The sequence below is a fragment of the Nesoenas mayeri genome (genome assembly GCF_963082525.1).
Source record: "Nesoenas mayeri genome assembly, chromosome: 2".
NCBI lineage: Eukaryota > Metazoa > Chordata > Aves > Columbiformes > Columbidae > Nesoenas > Nesoenas mayeri.
Genome location: NC_137543.1, coordinates 55,770,310 through 55,788,131, shown reverse-complemented (window position 1 = coordinate 55,788,131; position 17,822 = coordinate 55,770,310). Strand labels below are relative to the sequence as shown.

The 17,822-nt window shown below is 36.7% G+C and overlaps 1 protein-coding gene across 1 annotated transcript in view; it reads left to right on the top strand.

Annotated features, from left to right (window-relative positions):
* Window positions 1–17,822, top strand: part of PIEZO2 (piezo type mechanosensitive ion channel component 2) — a gene marked incomplete at both ends in the record, with an annotated part of 302,122 nt that overhangs the window by 135,772 nt on the left and 148,528 nt on the right. Inside the window, one exon of the mRNA XM_080364144.1 lies at window positions 4,274–4,316. Coding sequence (XP_080220270.1) covers window positions 4,274–4,316 — 43 coding nt within the window. The remainder of the gene's footprint in view (window positions 1–4,273; window positions 4,317–17,822) is intronic.

The window sequence follows — 17,822 nt, the reverse complement described above, 5'->3', positions numbered from 1 at the left end:
ATCCATACCTCTTCAATTTAGAGAGAAGGATTTTGTGGGTGATCATGTCAAAGGCTTTACAGAAGTGCAGATAGATGACATTCATAGCTCTTCCTTTGTCCACTGGTGTAGTTACTCCATCACAGAAGGCCACTAGGTTGGTTACTCTGTGTTTTTCCTATGCCTACCATTGTATTTCAGCAGCAAGATGACTTCACAGTTCACAAAGGTAAACAGCCTGGCAGTGGATTATGAGTTCTCTCATTCATACTAAGTTCACAGTAAGCAGAGAGTTGTAATCAAACCAAACCAAACATGGAAACTGCCATATAAATGAAAACCTACCTGTCAAAGAAGACAACTTTCCTCTTCAGAAGTACGTTTTTCATTTAATCTTGTTAGATCTCATATTCTCATACTGTCATTCTTATGGTAGGATTTCATTGAGTGCATATGTGAGCATGATGTACATTGCAGCATTGTTCCTTATTAAATGTGAGTAGTAATTCTGGAAGTACATTATGCTTCATCTTTTTGAAGACTTTTAAAGCTGATACTGTTAATGTGAAACAGAATCTTTGAAACAGATGGGAATAGTCAGGCACTCTGGAGCAAATATTTGGAACAAAACCTTAATTACATGCATACCAAATTAAGGCATTCTTATAAACAGTTTTGGTATTTTTGACATGGTGGTAAAAAACAGAAAGCAAAGAGAAGCCAAATTAACTTAGCAACTGAAGTGTAGCGGTGGGTTGATTCCGAAAGTCAACAGGTGAATGTTTTCCACAATCCCAGCAGAGAGAAAGACTGAATTGAATAGCCAAATTCCTATTGATTTCTTCGGGAGCAGGATCAAGTCTTTAATTCATGAAAAACTCCTGTTTTGATTTTAATGAGAATTACGTGACTTAAATCTTGTTGAATGTTTTGGAAGCACTGGGTAAAGTTTAAATAAAAGAATAAGTTTTCTAAACTTCTAACAGCGTTATTCTTCTTAGCGCTGCTGTTACCTCAGGGTATTTACTTTTGGCTGTTAGTGCAGCGTAGAAGTTGATACTATTGAGAATGGAACTGGCAAATCTTGAAACAGAATGTTTAGATCATAAACATTTTAAAATAAGACTCCGTAAAAAAGATGTATATTTTTTTAATATGAAATGTTAGTTGTGTTCTTGGCAGACTTTTCTTCAGAGGAGTCATATGTGTTTCAAAGAGCATTCTGCTAGCCAGCTGCAGCCAAAAGATGATTTCAAACCAGTAGAGACCCAATTCCCTTTTCTCTTTTGCCTTTTTTCCTCTCCCTCTCTCTCTGTCTCTTCTGTAGGACTCTCTATATATCATACAACTGAAGCGTAGCCAATCATGGGGTGAAAAATTCATACTACTATTATACACAACAGTGGAAAGCATAGAAACACTGGCTAAAGATGTCAGACTAGTTTGTGCTTTAAGAAGTACTGTTGAGATTTCTTTTCTTCAACACTCTTCAAATCTTCAGACTTCAAAAACTGTTGAATACGCTTTCAGAGCCAGCGGCATTGCATAAAGTATACGGAGAATTGCTTATGTCTGCCCTGCATTTACCTGTGGAGTCACGCAGTCAACTTTTTAGCAATGACTTGATTCATCAGTGCTACATGAAACCACTTATACTCCAGGGGTGTGCAGAACGTGGTGGGTTTGGGGGATAACTCATAACAGAAGATGTTAATGGAATGGTTCTTTATTCGTCTCGATGAAATATTGATGATTTATTGTGCTACACATGATTTTTCGTTTTCACTTTTGTTTGAAATAAATGTGTGATAATAGAATTTTTGTTGTCCTGCTTTAGAGATATCTTTAGAGGACTTCTTTTTATAAAATATGAACTTAGTGTTGACGAATGGTATTGCATGTAGGTAGTTGTGCAGGCAGCAGTCTTGCCTCACCTCAGGCAAATACAGGTGCCATGGTAGAAGCTCCCCTACTGATCAAACAATGTACGTTGTTCAGTTATTCCAGAACAGAATTTGACTCATTGTTTTCCATAATGTGAAGGTAGAGTTTTATCCACCTCAGTTTTTAAACCTCTTATCACTGTGTACTCTGCTGGATATGGGCCTGAAATCCCTGCCTGCTTTGGACTGAATTGAGACAATCAAAAGTGTTTTTACATTTATCACTGGCCTTAACTTTAATAGACCTGAACAGAAAAGCTTTGTGTCCATTGCCCTAAACTATTAGTAGAAAAGGTTTTCAGAGTCTTTCGCTGAGAATATGTGTGTGACTGAAGTTTGAAGTGACTGACAGTGAGAAGACGAATGAAGAAGAGGTTCCAGAAAACTATAGTGAAGTTGCTTACTGACCAAGTTTGGACCTGGATGTGAACCTACCCCTTAGCCAAGCCAGATCTTTCTTGCATGGACTGAAATGTCAGACTGTGGTTGATTTTAGAAGCAGATGCTTTAATGCAGTTTGTTTTTCCTCTTTCTAAAAAACTAAGATTAATACAAGGAATTTATTTTCTCTAGGCCCATGTTAGCTTAATTCTTTGGCTGTCCAATTACGAACTGTGAAGGGAGCCCTAGACAACATAGGCCTATAAATAAATTAACTTTTTGGAGTTTATTAATTTCAGTTTTTATTTCCCAGTCTGTGATTGGCAAACCAGACAGATACTAGATAAAATTGTACAGAAAAATTATATCATAGCTTTAGAAATTTACCACATTGTTCTTGGGCTAACCTGGAAAGTTTAGTCAATTGAGTAGAATTCTGTTGCTAGGTTTAAAAAACAAAACAAAAACCAAACCCACAAATCCAAAACTTCTTAGAGTTAAGTCTTCAGATTCTTATCTAGATCTGCAGTAAGTGTCTCAAATTCAAGGATGAAAAGCATCTACTAAGTCTTACTCAAATATTTAACATGTTGCAGATTAGAGATAAATACCATATTAAAAACAGGACAAGTCATTGATTTCTGAGCTAATATCTTTAACAGAATGGAAAGGTAATAATGATAAGATATACATCTACAGAGATTTTTTTCTGACTGATAATGTCATGTCACTACTTTTCCCTCAATAATTTGGCAAGTAGGACTTGGATTGTCAATGGAAACTGGATAAGCCATGATTTTATTATGGTCTTTGTCTAAGCATTCGCTGCACAATATGCATTTAATCCTGAAATTCTCCAGATTTAAAGCAAAGTTGCTTTCCTTCATGTCTTTCCTCTCTTTCTCAGTTCTTTTCGACCACGTTGCTGCTTGTCTCTGATATCACTCACAGGGAATCTGTTTGTTCCTAATTTACATTTCCCTTTAGGTGACTGGCTGCATCAGTAACAGCAGTTACTGTCACTTCTCCGATTTCAGTTTAAGTACAATGAAGTGCAGGAACAGGACTGTAGTTTCTTACATTGCACTGCATTCTTACAGTCCTATTAAATTTCCCACAGGAGCATAAAAAGAGAGCAAAATGTGACTCAACTTCATATCCTCCCACATATTTGCCTTGCAGACCTGCATGACTTGAGATATTTGTGCTCGTAGTAGTCTGTATTTATAATGACCACATAATGGTAGCAAGAAAGAGACTGTCAATAAGCAAAAAAAACTACCAGAAGCTAAAAACTGATGACCTAATGCTTCTGGTGTGGAGAGGGTATTTTTGAGAAAAATCTAGTAAAAGTTGTATTAAGTGCATCAGAAATACTGAGGACAATTCTTTGAATGGGTCTGTCCACTTGAGTAGTTTGTGGGGCTGATTCCTCGATTATTTTGAGAAAGAGCTCATTGCAGCTGTTCGTATGAGTATGAAGGGTTAAACAATAAAGCAGAAATACATCTTTGTGCTTTTGCTTAAAAATAAAAGGGCTGAATTTCAGAAGGGGCTGTAAAGCTTTCAGCAAGAATCAGGCGAACATGAGAGTAAAATGAAAAGCTGAAATGTGGAGAGTGTGTGATGTGAGATGCCAGCTCAGCGCTTTCAGGAGTCATGTACAGATCGTGTTGCTCTAGGAGGGGAGACCACCCTTGGAATCGCAGTGAACTGTAGCAGTGACCAGCTGCTTTGCAATGTAAAGGAGTTGTATAGGCTGATACCTCCCCCAGTTATGTCACCTGCTGGTAGCCTCTCTTAACAGTTCTTCACTCTGGGGAAAACAGATGTTACTTACAAGTACTTCTGTATGGGTGGAAAAATCACCTTGCTATACAGATTACAGCTGCACAATGAAAACAAAATAAAATGTTCATACAGTAAAGGTTCTTTACTGAGGGTGTTTGTTTTTTCTCCTCTTTGTATAGGTTCAACATGGGAGAAAACATTACGGCAGATTGGTTTTGAAAGGTAAGTCATCAATTTGTTTCTTTACCAGTGCAAAAAGAAAACTAAGAAAAACTGCATGTGCAAGTTGGCAGAATTATTTATTTTAGCTGATCAAACATACCTATGACCTCAAATTTAGAGAGGAGGTTATGCAGTGTCATGCACGTATGTGTTCAGCTTTTCCTTTTATGTTCTTTTCTCTTTCCCTGGTCAGTCTGAAGCAACATATTCACCACATGAACTTGGCTCATAATGTTTTTTGCTGGTGACTATATAGCATAATATTGAAAAAGGTGACACACTATTTGGGCAGAAGTCGTGCTTATGAATGAAAATATTTCTCTCACTCACATTATTTTTTACATGAAACTTCTAACCTGTGCCATATTAGTTGATGAAAGTAAATGAAGTTGAAAAATGACCAAAGCTGTCAGAGAGCTATTTAGCATCAGAGGAAAATGCAGAATTCAGCATTTCTCAAGTGTAAGAACTTCTTGCAGCCAAACTTAACCACAAGGTCATCATACCAGAAACATACGTCTCTCTTGGAAGTTAAACTAGGCCAAGCCCAGTGAAGAGTGATCTGGTGTTGAGATTCAAATGCTCAGTCTCATGTTTATTCTTCTACAAATGGTAAGCAGAAGAATATGCTCTATACTTGGATAAAGTTTTGCTGTTTTCCCTTAATAGAGTGGTTTGCAGTTGTAAACCAGTGTGCTTGGGCTGGTGTTGACTGGTCAAGAAGGATTACTCTTCATGTTACTTAAGTGTATGCTGTGCCTGCTGCCTGGGGCATCTCAGCAAGCCCTACAGACAATCAGGCTTTCTGAAGTTAATATAATAAATACCCATATTAATCATGTGAAACAGAAAACTAATAACTTGCTTCCTTTCTCACAAACAGAAAGCAAGCTGCATTTTTCTTCTGATCTTTAACTTGCGTAAAGTTTTGGTTACAACGAAACATAAGTTTCTGTTACAAGACTGCTGCTTAAGTTTGATTACCCTACCTCCTACCTGTAATTAACATTCTCAGATCTCAGCAGCAATACATGAAAAGGTTTCTTCTATATCATCTTTTTATAGAAGGAGTCTGCTTGAATACCACCACTTGAAGAAATGGATTTCTGGATACTTGACTTTGTTTGATCTCCACCTAGAAATGTGGCATCCAGTGGAAAGGATTAGGCTACCTCTAATAGTTTTCAGGTCTTCAGGAGTTGTACTGCAGACTTACGTGCTCTGAAAGGTGGTCAGCCATTTGTCTATAAGAACATCTGTTTGAAGTGTCTAAGGAGATTACTAATGATTAGTAATTATCTTTCTTTAAAAGATGATTTTGAAAGCATCTGTGTTATGATCCAGAGAGAGTATGCACAGGCTCAGCCTGGTTTACTTGTTCAGCTAAATATGTTAATTTCCCTGTTAGACATTACATTTGCAAAAACTGAAAGACAGTACTCTTTTTCAAGATAGTAGACATAGAAGTGCATAGGAAGATTGTGTTTTATTATTATTCTCACAGCCATAAATATTGCTGTAAATGTTGGTACATATTATTTTTGTTCTTCAAAGGAAACATGGAAAAGCAAATCACTTTTCAAGGTGACAGTAATCTGTCTTGATGAAATTTAGCTTTTCTGCTTTTATAGCTTTACAGACTCGGGTTAGTTAAAGAGTAAAATGTTACAGAACAATAAAACCACTTTTCCTCCACCAAAAAATATAGAGAGGTCAAATTCACTTCTATTGTAAATATCTTGATACCAGTAGAATTATTCCTGTAAAAACTTTGCAAATATTTTTGAACAGGAAAAAAAAAAAACCAACAACCTACAAAAATAACCATTTTGTTGCGATATATTTTTTATCACAACTTCAAAGTCCAGACTGATATGGAATACTTACCATTTTGTGGCTGTACAAAAAAGACCTCAGGAAACATGGGCATTTTCATTTCACAGCTTCCCGCCAGTAAGAAATATTTAAAGACTTCAATCAGATCGCTAAATAAAAATATGTCTTTCCTGCTGCTCCATGAGCTAAAAATGCCCCAGTAATATAGGCAACCTGAACAGAAAATTCCAGTCTTTCATAGTGTCAATATTTAATAATATGGGATGACTTTCTAATCAAAATTAATTTTAAAATGTTTCTGTCTCAAATTTTTGAATATTAGCAATATTAACAAGTTTTAAAAAATATTTTAACAAGCATAAAGTGAAATGTACTACTGAATCTTTAGTTTCTGTTAAACCTCTATGTAGATAGCATAAGGCACAATATTAACTGATTGAAAGGAAAACTGTGATTCCATTTTGTCACAGGATCAGAGTAGGGACTGTGATTCATAAACATCTACAACTTCAGAAGGCGCAGTGCCTTAATCAAGAATCAGACTAGAAATACCTTAATGGTGACACCTTACTGGTTGTTGTCTATTTAGAGAGAGAATTTTTTTAACAACACTGCAAAAAAGTTGGATCTTAGAGTTACACATTCTCAGTTGCTAAGTTTAATATTCTCAGTTGCTAAGTTTAATATCATTGAGGGTTTCTTTTTAATAGGTTGTGCTTTTTTCTCAAGTTACATCTAATTTGATTTGTTGATGAGCATTTCACTCAACATGATATCATAAATGTCTGAAGGGCACTACAATGAAGTATTGACTCATCACCCCATTCTTCTCTTAAGATTACATATTAGCACCTGCTGGTGCTGTTTGTCTCCATCAGAATGGAAAAAACTAGTTTTGAGAAGTGCTAGAATGAACTGATGCCTCAGGCCTATGGTTTGAAACTGCCAACAGGAAAGGGTATTTTTTTTTTAAATCTGAGTTTATTAGAAGTTCTATTTGTGGTGTATTAGCAAGCAATTTCCAACAACAAGGAGAACTCACAATACCTGTGTAAGTGCAATGTATGTACCAAATGAAACACAGAGAATTCTTAAAAGACTGAATTACAGTGGAGAAGCCTGTCTGAGAGGAGGCAAATATGTAGAAGAGATCCTTGTGCAGGTCCCACTAGTACTATTGTAGTTTGAAAAGAAGAAGGACTTTCACATGGCACTTCTACACCCTGAGAGACTGTCAGACTGGAGTAACTTTAATTGACACAGCACGTTAGCATGGCTGGGGTGAAGATTTGAGTGTACTTGGCTCACTGTAATCACAGAAGCAAATGTGTTCTCATATCAGCTTTTTCAGAGAACAGGCAAAGAGAAAACAATAAAAATAAAGTTCTTTAGACAAGTAGAATGATTAAGGTTTGAGGGTTTTTTAAATAATAATATTTATCATCTTACCTGTATTTTTAACACAAGTTTTTGTATGATGTGAATGTATCAGCAATAAGAAGTTGTTTAACTAAAAGTTCAGTGAGTAACGTATATATGAAGTCCAGTTTTAATTCCTTTATAGCAATATTTACTTAATATCATATGTGATTGCTTAAGAACAGTATTTCTTGTGCCTTAAGGAATAGTTTCCAAAGTAAACAACAGGGTACACATTGATATATGTAATACTTCAGTGCAGGAAGTGCACTTGCAGTCACAGAAGTAGAAATCCCAGATCTACAGGTGTCTCAAGCCTAAGAGATCATTCTGGATATCTATCTCTATGGTCTTTCCCTAGTCTTATTCTCTTCAGCAGGCATCCCTTTGCTTAAAAACTGGAAAATTCATATAAAATGTTCCTTTTAACTGACTGTTTTAGAGTGGATTGAGGGACGGAAGGAGATACGGACACTCAGTTTACATTGCAAAAAATTAAGCCCAGGTAGTATACAGGTTGTATCATCACTGCTTTATGGTTACATGATGTTTATTCTGCAATAGTGAAGTGTTTACATTACTGTTGTCTTCATATCCTGAAAAACATAGAGGCATCAAGGGATCGGACTGCGAGGCTTTTATGTAAGCACTTCTTGTGAGCTGAGGATGCTGCTTTTCGGTGTGAGAGAAATTAAAAATGCTGGAGCTTGAATAAAGTAGCTTTATATGCAGGAAATGACTGGGATTAAGAGCTTTTCAGTTAAATAGAGTACACGTGGGTTTGAGAGAAGTAAATGAAGGCCTTTATGGTATTAATTGCGTTTTTTCTGAGATATTACAAGTATGCTAATTCTAACATATAATACTATCGTAGTCATCACCTTTGTCCAAGATGATCTCGACTGCAGTCCCTGACTGCATTTTCTACAGAAAGTTTTGGAGAAATCTGGAGAACTGTGAAAAATGTTGACTTGTGTTATGCTGTCCTACAAGAAACATGCTTTAAACTGCTAAGTATGTGTGATACCTGCACGTCAAGCAAACTTTCACCATTCATGGTTTCTTTAATAATCTTTAATAAGCCAAGCAAGTAGATTTGTCAATAAATAGGATGATTTTTTTGCCACTGTTAACTTGGGGATTATTTTTCATTATTGGTGCGTGTTTAGATGACACCCACATATTCATGAAAATGTCTGGAAAGCAGTCAGCTCTGTTCTGCTTTGTTACATAGGTGGCTAACAACCTGTTTCAGAAGGTGGTTTTCATCTCACTGGTCGAGATTTTCTTCAGTCACATGCAGAATGGAGTGGAAATTGCTCACTCAGTCTCTTTAGTGAAATAGTTACGAACAAGTAAGAGTGACTGTGCTTGTTTCCTGGCTACTCTGGCAATTAAAAAGAGCTCTTAATGCACAAAGCTTGTTAAAATTCAAAAGCAAGGAGGATCAGGTCAGTCATTGAGCTGGTCTTCTCCTGTCATGATGTCCGTAGGGTCTTTCCATCTCACGGCTGGGATGAGGCTTGCAGCGCAGAGCCTAGAAAGACCCACAGCCAGTGTTGGGGAAACTGCCACTACCACATTGCAGAAAATTAGAAGCAAAAGGACTATTTTAAAAATCTAAATTTTTCTCTACTTTGAGCTACCAGATGATGGAGTTTATGTTCTTGTCTAGTAGATGCAATAGTAGTTACAGAAATGTCTTCTGTTGTTATGTATTTGTTGACCTAGAAAATATCTAATAATTTTAAAACTTTCAATGAACTGTGCTGGACTTCTCAAAACTCACTGTCCTGTGCAGTTTCCAGACTTCTAGTCTTCCTTGTACTACTCTTTTCGGAGTTGTAATTTATAATGAAATCAGTAACTATTCAGCTACTAACAACACATCTATTTGTTTGTTCCTATGGTGTTTCTGTCATGTGTGTAATGCTTTACATTATGGTTCCACAAAACAGACCTAAGAATGATTTAATAGCTGTTATTATATGTTAAGTAAATATCATTTAAAAAATATATATATTTGAAGAATAACAGATGTGTGTGTGGTTATTACACTTCTGGCAACATTCAATAAGTATGTTTTTCATAATAAATAGCTGTTTCAGTGACACAGAGAAAGGAGCTTTTGAGCACCAGTTTCTTAGTAAAATGTAATTATCTGTATAAAAACCTGAGTTTTCCATACTGAAGATGTAACTTCTGTTTGGTTGATAGCTTCAAAATGACTCTGAAATAGTAGTTATTTTTTGTGGTATGCAAAAATTTCTTAATTTGAAGTTACATATTTATCTATGCAGAAGCATCTGAATTCCGCTCTACGTAATGCTAATATGCTGCACCTGCACCATTTGTACAGCAGCAACATCTATTTGAAAAGTGCAAAACACAGCATCCCAGGTTCTGGCAAAAGTGATGCTGAGGATGATAAACAGTGAAAGCTCCTCCTGTTAGTAACATACTGTGTATTAACTTGTGGGCTTGTTACTTTTTTTTTTTTTTTTAAAAATCCGATTTTGTTTCTGAAGACTGAAATGGTAGTTGAGGATTGCTAACTCTCACACCTCAAGGAAAAGGAAGGGAAAGGAGGTAGGGTCAGGGAAGGGAGTAAGACTGTCAAGGAAAGAGGTAAAGATGAAAAGATTGCTGTCTTGGGTTGGACCCCGGATGAGCAGGTTGGCACCTATTAAGATATATTCCAGATCTTCTGTGTATTTCAGTAGGTACTTCAACTACTTTTCCAGCCACAAGGTGACAAAGAGTACAATCTGCATTGTTTTTGTCTGAAGGAAACCAAACACAGCAGCCCCACATGCACAGAGACACATCTTTCCCAGCAGACGCTAGGAGCAAGTTCGCTGTCATCGCTGAGAGGTGCATTGTTCCTACGTTGGACTCCGAGAGTAGACGGATGTCTGCTTTTGCAGCTGCTCCACACATGCCCTCGCTCAGTCTAGCCAAGAATATTGTGTATATCTTCCCTATTCCTTGCAGGGACTGAGAACTCAATTTCCGAAACCACTCATGACAGGCAGTGAGCACTGGAATCCAGATGCATCTGAGGCACTTCCCAAGCGCCTCCTGCTAGGTCTAGGTTGCCAATTAGGAGTCCACTGACTATCTGTTTTCCCTCTTTTCCCCCATGCTTAGATTGCTTGTAACTTGTTGGCGTATTGGTGCTTGGCCACAGTTTCTCTATGTGACATGAGAAGAATAAACAGAAAGAAGAGAATACCACTGGATTCTATAAATATTTATTATGCACAATTCTGGCTTGGAAGTCTGCATACCATATGGTTTTCTATAGTGGCATCCCTCACTCCTCCCCACACTCTTTGGTGATTTAGTAAAAAGAATAAATATATGTTTGAAATATGAAGTCTGATCCTGATAACATGTGCCATAATTTCTTCACATGCAGCTGAATCCTATATCCCTTTCTTGGGAAAGGCTCCCATTGACATTATTTTGTGAGTATTGTCTCAGCGAGGGGCTGAAAGAGGCTGCAGGGTCTCATCGAGAGGTTATTTTAAAAGAAACAGTGCAATCTGAATGTTTTGGGGTTTTTGTGTGTTGTTTGTTTTCATTGTTTTTGTGTATTTGTTTTTGTTTTGTTTTGGTTTTTATAATAAACAATTTGAGTATAAGAAGACAAGGAAAAATGACTACAGTGATGCACCTGGAAGGTTGCGGGGAGAACCTTGCCAGTCACCTCTTTCACCATTTTGGAAAAAAATAGCTATAGTAGCCTATGTGCCTGTTTGTGTCTCCTGTCTCACAAAGCACTTAGGCAAGTACTTAAGTTTTGAGCACCCAAGTGCTCCTCCTGACTTCAGCAGGGTTCTCCTTTCCAGCTTTACTGTCCTTTTATTGCTTCATATCAGAGAAATTAGATTAATTGATGTTCTGTTATCCTTTCCATTTCTGTGCCCATTCAGGCCTCACATATGACAAGGATTAGGTTGCTTTAATTTAGTTTTCAAAGCTTCCCTGCTTTTGTTACTTTTTGGTGTCCAGGACTGGGAATTTGTGCATATGTGTGCTGAAGTATTCATGTTGTTTATAGTGTGGGAAATGGGGAAGAAATGTGTTTTCAGTTTCATTTGATATATACTACATGCCTGAGGTTCTGTTTTAAAGTGAGTTTTCTTCCCTGCTCTGACAAAAAGTGAGACTTTGAAATAAAAGTCTGAGTTACAGAGAAAACCAGCATAAAAACTGGGTTATATTTGCAAAGAACAAAATCTTTGTTCAAAAAGATATGAACAAACTAAGGGATTTTTTTTCCCTAATACCATGTCAGCTGAAGTGTTGTAGTCAGTATTAAATACTGAAACAGAAACAAATTAAACCTGGTTTTAGACCAGTGTAACTTTGTGGATTTCATTGGAATGTCCACTTTTATTCCAGTATTGCTGAAAGCAATGTGTAATCAGTCCAGTGTGCTCAGACATTAGTGACTATGAACAAAGCTTTCTTTGGTGGCCTCTTAACAAACAATACCCTGCGTTGGACAAGCAGTAGTGGCCTCTGAAGTAACCTAATCCTGTTGCTCCCACCAAGAAGGAAATTATTTTGGGATGGCCACCCTCACTCCTACAGCAAGCATAATCTGAAATTACATCAGAACTAATAAGTCCCATGTTTTGGACTGTTATCCCATTCACCACTTGTGTTTCACGCTGCCCTAAGAGCTGTGGCCTATGAAGAATTTCTGCTTTTAACTCCAGCCCTGGGCTGTATCCCTAAAGCCGGGCAGCCCCTCCAGGGTGGTTCGGCCATTGGCATGGAAGTAACATCTACTTTAGGGGGGTTCTGTATGTCTTAAACTCACCCTTTTTGATGTGTTTGGTTGTATTTTTATTTTCCCCACCAATGTAGGGAAGTTTATACCAGCACTTTGAGCAAGTACCGTATTCTCCAGGAACAAATACAGCATCCCTCACAGCTAACTCCCAAGACTCCTGCAATCTTCTGCTTATTCAAAGTTATGAATTATATTATACTGTTTCATTTACCAGTAGTTGTAGATTTTCTTAACCTACTTTTTAAACTTAAGCTAACTTTTAAACTTAAGCTGGTTATAAGAAAAGCTGACATTTGATTAAGTCATTTGCATGAGTTTTGCAAGGTACTATCCTACCTTTTGCAAACTGAACACATTTCTTCTTCACAATCATGCCATAGAATGTCTTTAAAATATATTGCTGGTGATGGCTTTGTTGCCTTTGTGCTGCACACCTGTGAGATGGTAAAGAGAGATTCACCAGGTGAGAATTTTCTTTTTAGAAGCTTTTCAGGAGATGGTCACCGTATGGCTAAAAACACTTAGACTAGTAATTCCTTACTTACTGGATTTTTTTCAAAGCTTTCCTTATTTCAAAAAGTGATAAAACTATCTATCATGAAATATGTAACATCCCCTAAAATAAGTTCATTTGTTTTGAGCAGATTTAAGAGATTTTCTAGGTTTTAATCCTCCATTTTTCTGTTTAAGCAATTATCTTAGTGGTAATATAAACAATCTCTACCTAAAATAATTATAGTAATCATGGCTATTCTCTAGAGTACATCACTGTAATACGCCAAGAAAGGTATTTCCTCTGGGTTGATTGCAAATACTTTGACAATTCTTTTTAAACAACATTGAAAGCAGCAATGTGAATTTTCTAGATGTCTGAACACACAGTTCTTAATTATATAAGCAACTCAGTAGACTTCAATGGTATATCTCATGAGAGTAAACTTTATGGAACCAAGACATAAATTGATTGTTAGATACATTAATAAACTAGATTTTAGAGAATATAGCTCAGTATCTAGAATTTAGAGAATTCTAAGTTCTCTGATTTAGAGAGAATTCAGAGATTAAAAATCCAAGATGGACATCACACCTGCTAGTCCAGGGGAAAATCAGGTTGTTTTTATACACAAGTAAGGCATGGTTTTGTGATCACTGTGTTTTAATCCTCTGTGTGGATACACAGAAGGTCAAGAAGCCACTTACTCAGGGGAAACATGACAGTCCCGCTTCCCGTTCAGCCTCCTGTGCACCCACCAAAAGGTGTGGTGAGCAAACATCCTGGAGGCAGAGCTCTTGCCACTAATGAACCTCTTCATTGCATGATGTGCCTATGATAAATCTGAAGTTCAGCTGTGTGTAGAAGAGAAACACATCAGTGTTATTAATTACAAGATGGTTTACGCATAGCCATACTAATAATATGAAACAAAAAAAAAATATGTTTTTGTTAGAACAAAACATAAGTTTTTGTTACAACAAGACCGATGCTTCAGTTTAGTTACCCTAACTCCTACCTGTAATTAAGATTCTCAGATCCTGGCAGCACTACACGAAATGTTTTTTTTTCTCCATCATCCTTTTTATAGAAGGAGTCTGCTTAACGAACGCAACTTGAAGAAATACATTTCTAAATATCTGGTTATTGGGCTTGACAGGTCAAATTGGATTTATCTCCAGACCTAACAGAGGACCAGCAATGTCAGTGTACATTTGCCAGTGGTCCTTCTTCCTTACTAGACACACTTGCAATGGTATCAGGACTGCCTGATCCTGGGCGTGTTTTGGCCAATTTGCTGAGTTTGGCAAAAGGGTTGTAAAGAGTCTATTTTCTTTAACGAAGGGGAACTCTTAGATTCTGGGAAATTTAAAAATCAAACAATTTAACATTCTGAACTGTTTAAAAGCATAGAAATAACATTTTTCAAGTGCCTGAGTCACTTTGGGAGTTGGGTTTATAACTCAAGAATCCTCATGACTCTTGAACATTTTGTCTGTGTTCTTTCTTTGCAAGTGCTGGGAACTTAGCTGAATCAACACTGTGCTTCTGATTTTCCAAATGAAAGTGCTGCACAGATCTGCTAATCCTTTTTCTTTCTTTTTTTTTTTTTTTTTAATTGATAAAAAATATCTACTTCTGCTGAAAATGGTCTTGCCTTAGTCCTATGCTTCCTAATATGCCTGATCCTAAGAAAATAGCAATATTACTTCATTTAGCATTTTTGCTTTCATGCTGCATAAAATTTTAAATAGAAAATGCTAGTGGGGAGAAATCCATGTAAAACAACTTCTTTTGAGCTGTACTGTAGCTAAGCATTATAGAAACTTTATAGTTGTGGCCTTTTCTTAAACCACACCCTGGGGAGCTGACCTTTTACATGGCTTCACGTTGTAGCTTTTGTACCTCTTTTATCTTTTCTTCTTTAAGAAAAGTCAACTTTGAAATATACCCCACTTAGAGAAGTCTTTCAAAGAAACCTGAAACTTATTTATTTATCAGCATGGTTGAAGGTTGCTTGCATACAGTAGAGAAAAGGTGTATTTAGAAGCCAAGACAAATACTTTTATAAGGTTACTTTCCAATGCTTCCAACCTTGTGGATAACTTTTGGGAAATGGGATAATTTAATAGCCCATGACAAAACAGGAATTAATATGGTCTCGTCCCACGCTTCTAGTTCATAAAAGTAGGTCTAGTAGAGTGATTTGGATCAAAACAGAAACTCAAATTTTGCACCTTATGACTATCTCTAATTAGAGTACCTTTGTAATTCTACATGTTAAAATAAGGACAAACTTCTCATCTAGAAGTCAGCCTACAGGTGGGAAGTGCTGAGTTTTTAGTATGGCAATATAAATTCAAAATTTTGGAGCCAGTGAAAATTTTGATTTCCAGACAGAATGTCAATGTCTGTAATGTCTGAAAAATTGGCCACTTATTTGTGGCCTGTTTGAAAAAATTCAGTATTTTCCAATATGCCTTTTTTTTTTTTTTTTTTTTTTTTAAATATCTGTAAAGAGGTATCTGGTGCTAGATAAACTCACATGAAGATACCCAAGATATGTATGTTTTACTATGTAATATTGTTTAGCAAAACCCAAAAACTTATTTTCCTTTTCTCTGCTACATTGACTACTTCTTTTGCAGATATAAAGATACACTTCCTGAAGCATTTTCTGTTATTGCCAAACCTAAAGTAATAAACAAAGAGAAAGAATCGAATGACAAAAATAATCGTCGACATCCTCAAAGTCAAATGATTTAATGTTATTTTTCTCTTAGTTTCTAACGTTTAAGGGTGAAGTTCCTTCACGTTTCAAAGTTTTTGTTCATAGCTGTGAGGGCTGAAAATGGATACGTGTGTTATTTGTAAGGAAAACTGGATTCTCAGAGTCACATGGCTCCAGAAGGTGAAACTTTAGGAAAGCCTAGGATCCTCAGTAAAGCCTTGGCAACTCTTAAGGTAATATTTAAGCTGCGAAAGACCCTTTTGCGACACTGATCATGTAAATACATCTCAGTCTCAAAGGGGGAATGGTTTTAAGTTACCTTGTCTCCAGCATACTAGCCTGATTTCTGCACTACGGGAATGAATCGAGCGACTGTTAGATATCTGATTCTATAAACTGCAGACAACCAAACTGCCAGGGTGGAAAACTGTAGTACAATTTTTATATTTGTTCCATATTGCTGCAAACAGCAGCATATCTATCTTCCTCTGCATCTGTCATCTCTTCTCCCCTTCCCTCCCACTGTCACTGCAGTGTCATAAAATTTCTTTCTTCTGCTTCAGCATGTAAAAAACTACTTTGATTACTTTTCATTTATTTTCTGTCTTCCTGTAGCTTAAGCGTATGTGTGTGTTTGCCATCGGGCTGCGTCCTCCTGCTATGCGATGACATTGGCAAGTGATTGCACAAGCGAAAGATTCATTGCTATAGCAGATGCAGCTGTGAATGAACAGTCAAATCAGCTGTAACTTTTAAATTAAAAACTCATCAGTGAAGAGAATAAGGCACATGCATGCAAAAACCAAGGATAAGAAGTCACACAGTGATATAAAAATAAAGCCTTGTATAATTCAGAGGTGAAAGAATAAACTTGTGGATTCTGTAATAGGATTCCTCCATATTCATTTAGTAACTGTCTTTCAGCTAATGAAGCTTTTTAAGTAAAAAAAAAGAGGTGCTTTTTTTTTTAAGTAAAAGTCTGATTAGCTCTGTGTCTAAAGCATGTTCATCAGGATACACCAGTTGCAATAGCTTCACTGTGCACAAGTCCTAAAATACATTCAGAGTGTGGTCAAGTAGTCTGCTTCTTGAGAGCTCTGGAAATACTCAGAGTGACTAGAAAACTAAGGGAAATAAAATCAGGTACATGAAGGCCTTTTCTATATGCAAAAAACAAAGTAGGTGAATGAAGAGAAAAATTAAGTTGGCTTTGTCTGTATTAAAATGGAAGATTATTATTAAATGCTCTAGGCAAATGGTGAAAGAGTAATGTAAATCAATAAGTAATTAATCAGAAAAAAAAATAGGGGAAATGAGTGAGGTTTCATTTTTTGGGGGAAGATAACATTTGTGTTGAAAAATTAATCTAGCCCTGGAAGAGAGCTCCATAGTATAGGGTTTTCCCCATTTTTTTGACATGAGTAAATGTTCTGTACTGACTTTTCCAAGCAGTCAGTAAATATTCTTTTCCATATGCATATGATGAGAAAAATGGAGCAGAGGTTAACACCCCCGGTTCACTGGAGACTCGTAGCCTCTACACACTCTCAGAAAGCAAAGGAATATATACTAGTATTGTGAAATGTGGATGAATTATAGGAACTTACTGAGAAGCCAAGATTTCCCTTCATAGGCTACCATTCAGAGGAGAAAAAGACATGTGGGAGGAAAGAAGACTAGATGCTCACATCTGCTCCAGTTCAGTGCTGCTAGAAATCAGATCAGTCTGCCCACATATTTCATTTCCTTCTGTAATCTTGACCAATAATTTATAATTGGTCTCAGCTGATCATCTGGCTCTCTCTTTCCATGGCAAAATGAATGAGCAAAGAACTTTATCCCCCTACTCTTTACTGTCCAAGAGATAAAACTTTGAAAGACAAAGATCTCTTAATTTTAATGCAGTCTCTGAGACATTGTCCTATTCAGTCTCTTTTCATTATTGCTGTTATGCCTTTAGAGACGGGAGGCAAAGTGTTTTCTGTGTCACTTTTGACATCTCTCTCAGGCTGTACAACATGATTCCTACAATGGGCAACAGTCAAAGAGACTAACACCCTCAGGTGAATTTGCTTAAGGATCCACTTATTCTAAATACTCATCTAAAAGTCTTAAGATGGAAACTTGAACAAGTTGTGCTGTGCACAGCAGAATAATGAAGTCTCTGGATTCCTGTATTTTTGTATTTCTGGATTGTTTCTGTTCTCCCGCCCACTTCCA